The following is a 9,030-nucleotide window of genomic DNA, read 5'->3' as shown; positions in this document are numbered from 1 at the left end:
TCCAAATAAAAGGTTAATTCTGCCTTTTTATTCTCTCATTGGTGAGCGAGCAAGAAAGGGCTGGTAAGTTCCGTTGACATTTTACCAAATATGTTTGGTTCTCACGGTAAAGGGACAACCAGGGATACTGCCAGGAAGGTCCCATGAAAAAAAATCACATTGCCTCCGCTGTTGTCACCACATCTCTATTTTGGGGTTTGGAATTGTTTTTTGGGGGGGGTTATGCTCAATATATATTTAACACTGTTTCAAAACATTCCGCATTTGTGTGGGTGATTTCCTTTGTGCAAAAAGCAACCACGAAGAAGAAAGAGGAAACTGTGATATTGACGCCCCCCAGTGGAGGCTGTAAAGCGTTGCAGCTAATTCATTTGAACGCCATACGAATTTACGGTCCGCCTCTCATCGCTGTAGTCTCTCGCGGGTGAGCCGTGAAAACCAACCAAAAAGGACTAAAATGGCGCTTAGTCAAGGAACAAAGAAAAAAGTTTGCTACTACTACGACGGTGAGTTCCTTGATGTGCGTGTATTTTGAGCAGTGGTTGCAGCAGTTTACCAAATCCTCTGTTTGTCGGCAACAAAGGTTTCATTAATTTCTTCAGTCGCTAATCGCGCACGCTAGCTAGCGTAGCTAGCTTAAAGCTACAGCTGCTACAATTGTGCCCGGATGCACAACATAACACTGACCTAGTAGTACTAATCTAGCCTTTATAAATGTGATGGCATTATATGCATCATAGGCGTCTATCGAGTATATTTTATCTCATCGACCAAATTAACTTTACAGCTTGCGCGCTAACAATGACGATATGAGTGGGTCATTGTCAACACAATTAACCTGTAGCTAGCATTAACATAGCACATCATTGCACCTCAAGCTAGCAAGCAATGAATCTGGTCTAAATGAAAGGCTGCTTGCACAAATGTACTTCTCTCTCCATCTCAGTTCTCAGGAATATTGTTGCATCAAATCGATGAGATTCGCTCTAAAAAAAGTATTTTTAAATGTGAAACCAAAGAAGCGACGTGCGTGGATTGACTCATGTTCGTCTACGTGCATCACTGCTGTGCACAGGAATGTGGAGCTGAAGTTGTTTTAATCGATATTATTTTTGATTTGTTCTCATTTCAGGCGATGTTGGAAATTATTACTATGGCCAGGGTCACCCCATGAAGCCCCACCGCATTCGTATGACTCACAACTTGTTGCTCAACTATGGCCTCTACAGAAAGATGGAGATATATGTATGTTCTTGGCGGTAACCGTGTTGATACGTGTTGCTATCTAATTGTATTCTACATTTCAGCGTCCACACAAAGCCAGCGGTGAGGAGATGACCAAGTACCACAGTGATGACTACATCAAATTTCTGCGCTCCATCCGTCCAGACAACATGTCAGAGTACAGCAAACAAATGCAGCGCTGTAAGTTAGTCACAGTCTATGTAGATATCTCAAGCTTGAGAGCGATTGCTCATTCTTTGCCATTGTTTTTTTTTCCCCCCAGTCAATGTAGGAGAAGATTGTCCAGTATTTGATGGTTTATTTGAGTTCTGCCAGCTCTCAGGGGGCGGCTCTGTCGGTAAGATGTAATGTCCCGCAGGACAGCAGCACTTATGAACCTTGGTGGAACCAGGTTGCTAATTTTCACCTTCTGCCCCCGCTTCAGCCGGTGCCGTGAAGTTGAACAAACAGCAGACGGACATAGCCATCAACTGGGCGGGGGGCCTGCATCACGCCAAAAAGTCTGAGGCCTCAGGGTTTTGCTACGTCAATGACATTGTGCTGGCCATACTGGAATTACTGAAGTGAGCACACAGATTTAACTGCTTGCAGAAATCCCCTGTTTATCGCGGTTAATTGCTTCCAGCCCGCGATAAGTGAATTTTCACAAAGTAGGATTCAATATTAATAAACAGAATATTTTTGTATTTCGAGCGCAGAAAACATGTTTATGACTGCCTAAATACGATTTTTACCAATATTAGAGCCCTCTAGACATGGAATAACACCCCTATAGTCACCTTGACACTCATATTACCCAATACAGTAGACATAATCAGAAAAATAAGTCGTTAGAGGCATAAATAAGACTCAGGCTCGTGTGTGTTTCAATAAATGTCTTCGGACGTGTGGACAGAAGATGACGTCGGGGATCCAGAGTTGAGTTTTAGCTGTAGTTCGTCCACAACAGTAGCCTGTGTTATTATTGTTATGATGATGACTCTTATTATCATTATTATTATATTATTGTGCCTGTTGTGAGATAAATAATTATAAAATAATAAAAGGCTGTATGTAGCTGGAGATAAAGTCTGGTGCACATCCCTAGTGACACCTAGTGGTCAGTGTAGACTACAGTTCATTAAAGTCTTGTACTACCTTAAACTGCATTTGTATTTTACTTCATTTAGAACATTTTTATGCATGAAAATGCTTAATTTAGGTCAAGAATATGTAACATTTGCTTAAATGTGTTTTTTTGGACTAATAGCTTTTAGTCAACCACGAAACAGTGATCATTTATTAATGTTTGAAAAAAACTCATAGCGCGAGTGAGCGATGTTCGAATCGTGATGTACCGAGGGACGACTGTATTCCGTAGTTCTGCTTATTTCAGTTCAAATCAGGGCTTTGAGAGTGGAAGGGATTGTTTGGATTTTTTGACACAAACTTGTATGACATCCCCATCAGCAGCGTAGTGCACAAACAGTGACTTTTCTCCAGCTTTGAGTTCTGGTCACTTTTTGATGTTGGTGAAAGTAGTTCCGGCTTGTTGGTGTCAGAAAAGGACAGCTTTTTGCTTCTCAAAACAATATGCGTTCAAAAGAGGAAATACAAGTACATTTGCATCGCTAAACCATTTCACATAAAAAAGTCAGACCTCACAATCACGCTGCGTTATTTTCTCTCCCTTTGTATCACTGCATGGTGCCGCTTATCCATTGTTTGTGTTTCGCAGTGCTCTCACTTTAGCTCTCTGGCGTCCGAGCGGTCATCATCCGCACGCGTGAACACTGAAACACATACACAACACATGCCTGTGTGCGGCCTAGCCATCGGTACTGCAATTAGTCCACCACAGTTTCCAGTTTCATTTCACTCACATGCATAATAAAAAGCAGTATAAAGAGTCAAAAATAAGGTGCGGCATGTAATGAATGTGATTTCTCCTCGGCACACTATACAGAGTAATTGAGCAACTGTAAATGCGCAGCCGTGTCATTAAGATAAATAGGTTAAGGGCATTTAGTTTGTTTAATAAAAGAACAATGTGTATGAAAGATATCCTTAAATGACTTCTGTTGTGATCTGGCCCTATGTAGAAAATCCATTGAACTTGATGGTTTTATAATGGGAGAAGAAACACTGCCAAGCATTATTAATACATATACGTACTGTAGATGTAAATGGCAACTACTGCAGATTTTGTCCCTTCTTGGAAGTTTCCTTGCCAACTCCACATGTGGTAAGTTAATAGCTTCATACAGTATGTCCATTTGAAGTAAACGCTGCTGTATTTCTTCAGGTACCATCAGAGAGTTCTTTACATAGACATTGACATCCATCATGGAGACGGTGTGGAGGAAGCGTTCTACACCACAGACCGTGTCATGACTGTGTCTTTCCACAAGTATGGAGAGTACTTCCCCGGCACTGGAGACCTGAGAGTATGTGCTTGACAAGTAAAATTGACTTGTCTAAATTGCCACGAAGTGACTCCCCCCCCCCCTTCTTTCTGCAGGACATTGGGGCTGGGAAGGGCAAATATTATGCTGTGAATTACCCTCTGCGAGACGGGATTGATGATGAGTCTTATGAAGCTATATTCAAGCCTGTGAGTAAATTAAACAGACTTTGAGTTGTCCTCATTTGATTGAAAGGAGCCTTTTCAAGCAAGTGTTATTGTCTTGTGTAGATCATGGCCAAAGTGATGGAGATGTATCAGCCCAGTGCAGTGGTTCTGCAGTGTGGAGCAGACTCTTTGTCGGGGGATAGACTGGGCTGCTTCAACCTCACCATTAAAGGTAAGTGAAACCTTTCTCTCACATTTGATGCTTTCATTAGCAATTTCTCTAGCGGCCCTGCTATGTTTGCTCAGGCCATGCCAAGTGTGTGGAGTACATGAAAAGCTTCAACCTGCCGCTGCTGATGCTGGGAGGAGGCGGCTACACCATCCGAAATGTAGCACGCTGCTGGACGTACGAGACCGCTGTCGCACTTGATACATCCATTCCTAATGGTGAGTTTTTATTTAGGTGTTTTATTGTTAGATATGATTTTAAATGTATTTGTGGTGCAAATGAGTCACAGCGCCACTGATCACCAGTTAAGTTTGTTAGGTGTACAGGTGGTCCTCAGGTTACGAACGAGTTCTGTTCGGAGATGATGTAGGTCAAGTGTTAGTATAAGTCAGAACTTATACCTAAATTAACTCCTAAGTCACTCACACTGTACACAAAACACACAAATAATGTATAAAACCAAGTAATAAATGAGTAAATAGAAGTATTAAATGAAGCTGTAATAAAAAGGAAAAACTTCTTAGTTTTATTCCTGTGGTTGTCTTGTAGGCCTTTCTACCTTTTCAAAATACTGTCCCAGGCTAGTCTGGAAGGCTAGCCACCTCTTCTCCTCACAGATTTCTCCATGACCCCTCTAGCATTAAGCATAATCTTTCCCAATAATCCTTAATGATGGTCGCCACAGTCGAGCAGTCACAACCAAAAGAGCGGCCAATAATGAGCTTTATGATGTTGTGATGGCTTTCCTTTTCTTTGGTTCAATGCTGCTTGGGAGACCAAATGAAATGTAAAAAGCAATGTTATTGTTCCTTAGTGTGGCTGAGCTGGCACGCACCGAATTCGTCCCCCCAGCACGAGGCACACAGCATTGTGCGCTCCGCAGTTGTTCTTCTGCCGGCGCACGCTGTAATCTAGTTCTTTAGCAAGTCTTGTGTTTAAATTAATTTATGGTAGCACATTCTGAACCACAAAACATAACACGAAGCACCGTAAACCGAGGACCACATGTATGTGACTTCATTTTGTAGCTGTTATATTTTTCCATGTGTGCTTTGTAATGTCAAATGTTGTTGTTTTTTATTGCTGTTGTTGAGAAAAGCTGGTGAAATGTCCCTCTCCTCTCCCGTACGTTTACATCCCTATTGACTGTTGTATTTTTAATTGGTCATAAATCTCTTTTTACCGCCTCATACAAAAAATGCATCTGCTGATAAATATTTCGTATGGTTGCTCATCTGTTTAGAACTCCCATACAACGACTACTTTGAGTACTTTGGACCAGACTTCAAGCTGCACATCAGCCCCTCCAATATGACCAACCAGAACACCAACGACTACCTGGAGAAGATTAAGTATGTTTGCTAAACTGCTACATCCTCTATTAGTAAAAAGTAATTATGGATGTTTGGGGTGTAACATTTTTCTTTCATGTTGCAAATCTTATTATTATTTTTTTATATACAGGTATATGAAAGACTGCAGTTATTTGCAGCTGCATTGGCATACAGGAGAGAGGCTGTACAAAGTGTTGATGAACTTGTGACGTCTGTTGTCCCTTTTTAGGCAGCGTTTGTTTGAGAACCTGCGCATGCTGCCCCATGCTCCAGGGGTACAGATGCAGGCCATTCCAGAAGACGCCGTACAGGAGGACAGTGGAGACGAGGAGGAGGAGGACCCCAACAAACGCATCTCCAGTAAGAACATTTCAGTCTTCATTGACATAACCAAAACTTCAGTGAGCATTCCAAACATAAATCCATTCAACTGTTCATCATTTGTTAGATATGTCAATATTTTAATATAACACCGCCCTGTTCATGTTCAGTTCGTGCTCATGACAAGAGGATAGCTTGTGAGGAGGAGTTCTCCGACTCCGAGGACGAAGGTGAAGGAGGCCGCCGAAACACAACCAACTTCAAGAAGGCCAAGCGAGCTAAGACTGAGGGAGACAAAGAGGCTGAAGAAAAGGAGAAGAAAGGTGAGGAGGAAACAAAAGGTATTTATTCATTTTTTGTTTCTGTTCTCATCTCACCCATTCAGCTGGCTTGTGTGTGTTGTGTTTCAGTTTATAGGCCATCTGCTTGAACTCTCATTGTTTCACCTCTTCTCACATTGAAAGCTGCTACAACTACTGTTTCGTTACTTTCTTTCAAACACTCAGGTGCTACCTGGTAGCCATTACAGGTGGTCCTCGGGTTACATACGACTTTTAAGGAGTTTTGTGATTTCCAAATGTCTTTGAACATGGCTTGTGTCCTGACTATGTTCATGGGTGTGGGAGGAGGAGGATGGCTACTTGCAGAGAGGACAACTTGCTGATGTTGTTTTGGCGTGGTTTGGCTGACAGCAGCCAGTTTTGTTTTGGCAGTAAAGAGATTGCTCATCGACCACCCCGTCGTCATCCTTACCATGTCTGGGTAGACGTTACAATACAATCTTTATCCTTATTGATGGTCATGACAGTCCAGTGTTGAGTAGTGTGGCAGCGCGTGAGCCGCATATCGTAGAAGTGCTTTTAGTTCTCAAGTAAGTCTCGGGTTTATGCACCAAAATGACACTGCGTCCACAATTATTAGGCAATTTGCATTATTCATTAGTTTTATTTAACAATAACTGTCCTCTTGGTAAATCCAAAATGTTAATAAACCTCAAACCTGAATATTTAAGGAAGTGAAAGTGAGGTTTTGGCTTTTGTTGAGAATATCTCTGTGGACAATTATTAGGCAACTCAAAGAAAAACAAAAATGTTCCCATCTCGCTCCTTTTTATTTCTTTATTTTTTAAAGTCAAAAACAAACACCAATATTTCTGACATTTCCAAAAATAAATCAGTGACCAATATAGCCACCCTTCTTTTCAATAAGCTTTCCATCTATGGAGTCTGTCAGTTTCTTGATCATTTGACCATTAACTCTTTGTGCAGCAGCAATCAAAGCCTCCCAGATAATGTTCAGAGAGGTGTACTTTCTTCTCCACTGTAAATCTTACGTTTAAGGGCCTACAAGTACTCATTAGGGTTTAGGTCAGGTAGGAAGCAGGTCATGTTATTTTTTTTTTTAAGACCTTTCCTAGCTAGCCACACAGTGGAGTACTTGGATGCATGAGATGGAGCATTGTCCTGCATAGAAATCTCGGTGGTCTTGAAAGATGCACACTTTTTCCTGTACCACTGTGTGGGGGGGAAAAAAAGTTGAGTTGAGTCCATCTTCAACCTGAGAAGGCCCAACAAGCTCATCTTTTAATAATTCCAGCCCTTACCGGTACCCCACCTCCACCTTGATGGCGTCTGAGTTGGAATGGAGCTCTCTCCCCATTGCTGATGCAGCCACGAGCCCATTCCTCTGGTCCATCAAGAGTCACTCTCATCTCATCAGTCTGTAAAACTTTTGAAAATCTGTCTTCAAATGTTTCTTGGCCGAGTCATAGCGTTTGAACGTGTGTGTCTTGTTCAGTGGTGGTTGGGTTTCAGCCTCTCTTACCTTGGCCATGTCTCTGAGCACTGAACACCACGTAACATACTTTTGGACACTCCAGGCAGATTATCGTTCTGGAATATGACAGCACTGGAGGATAATGGGTTCCTGGGAGCTTGACGTTGGATTTTTCTCAAATATTTGGCAGTTAATTTGCAAGTTTTTCTCTCGACACGTTTCCCGCGACCCTTTTGTGCACTTGCAACAAAACATTTAATGGTTCTGTGGTGACATCCAAATATCTTGGCAATTTCAAGAGTGCTGCATCCCTATGAAAGATATTTTACACTTCTTGACTCAGTCTGTTAAATCTCTTTTCTGGCCCATTTTGCCAAAGGAAAAGAAGCTGCCTAATAATTGTGCACACCTAATAAAGGGTGTAGATCTCCTAAGGCCACACCCTCCCTCAGTACACACATGCACATCACCTGGTATGCTTAAACACAATAGGCATTCAAGTTTATTCAGTTCGGGCCTGGAAAATATGCATAAAAATGGGAATATGGTCAAAATACTGACTTGCCTAATAATTGTGCACACAGTAAGTTTTTAATTACACAAACACAAAACTTGGAACGCCGTGAACTGAGGACCACTACTCAGGTATTGAAATTGAGACACAGCTGTTATTCATATGTGAAAGAACAACACATCTCTTAACATATTTTATTTCTATTTGTGTTTTGCTTACATCGAGTCGAATACAGTTAGGTGCCTGTGTTACTTTAGAGTGTCCACATATACATTGGATGAAATGCTTACATTTAGGACATGTTCAGAATTAAAGTGCACAGCCATATTGGCAAATAAGTTCTCTTTGGAAAATGTCTGAAGTATGAGCATAACATTTATCACTGCTTTAAATAGCCTACTTATTATAGTTGCAAATCTTTTTCACAGAAGTGAAAGAAGAAGAGAAGGCCCCAGAGGAGGAGAAAATGGACACATCAAAGTGAGAAAAACACACTTTTAACACCCATGTTGTCCAAGCAATAGTTAATCATGCCACGTGCTGCTCCTTTAGGCCAAAAGAGGAGTCGAAGACACCTTAAGGTCGTCCGCACCTAAAGATGTCAATGCTGGGCAGAAACGATCGTAAAGCAAGATTGTCTTTTATTTTGGGGATGGGAGGGTATTGCTTCTATGGTATAGGATATGGAATGGGACAGTAAACATTTTTTCCTAGGACACTGTTCCAATATTACTGTTTATGAACTGAAGTCAGAATACATGTTTTGAGTATTGTTTTTGTAAACTTTTCTTCCTCACCCAAATTTTTTATGCTCCAGTATTTGCATTTCTTATGTCAGGCAACTGTTAAAACTGCTTAGCACATGCATGATTTTATATCTGATGGATTTAATTTATTTAAATCAGATCCTTTTGGTTTACCCCTTTTTTGTTTTGTTTTTTTATATTTCTTTTTCTTTCAGTCCTACTGTCCTGTGCCTCTGAGAGTAAGCTTCATGCATGTTTGTATAATAGATACTTTTCTATAATATGTCTGTCTCAGTGGTCTTCCCTGCTTAAGT

General features: G+C 41.2%; 1 protein-coding gene across 2 annotated transcripts; it reads left to right on the top strand.

The window, feature by feature from the left end:
• The first annotated feature begins 341 nt into the window (after positions 1-341).
• On the top strand, positions 342-8,999 carry LOC129192133 (histone deacetylase 1). Of its 2 annotated transcripts, none has more exons than XM_054795750.1 (14): positions 342-506; positions 1,133-1,245; positions 1,308-1,425; positions 1,508-1,582; positions 1,670-1,808; positions 3,530-3,671; positions 3,746-3,838; positions 3,920-4,028; positions 4,103-4,243; positions 5,269-5,377; positions 5,589-5,719; positions 5,851-6,003; positions 8,399-8,450; positions 8,523-8,999. In XM_054795750.1, the coding sequence occupies exons 1-14, from the start codon at positions 458-460 to the stop codon at positions 8,548-8,550; spliced, it is 1,452 nt and encodes a 483-aa protein (XP_054651725.1). In that variant the 5' UTR covers positions 342-457; the 3' UTR covers positions 8,551-8,999. The 2 variants fall into 2 exon arrangements, with proteins under 2 accessions (XP_054651725.1, XP_054651724.1); XM_054795749.1 differs by having other exon boundaries at positions 5,851-6,021.
• The last annotated feature ends 31 nt before the right edge of the window (positions 9,000-9,030 follow it).

The sequence above is a fragment of the Dunckerocampus dactyliophorus genome, chromosome 13 (assembly GCF_027744805.1).
Source record: "Dunckerocampus dactyliophorus isolate RoL2022-P2 chromosome 13, RoL_Ddac_1.1, whole genome shotgun sequence".
Taxonomy (NCBI): Eukaryota; Metazoa; Chordata; class Actinopteri; order Syngnathiformes; family Syngnathidae; genus Dunckerocampus; species Dunckerocampus dactyliophorus.
This window is presented reverse-complemented; position numbering and strand designations above follow the sequence as displayed.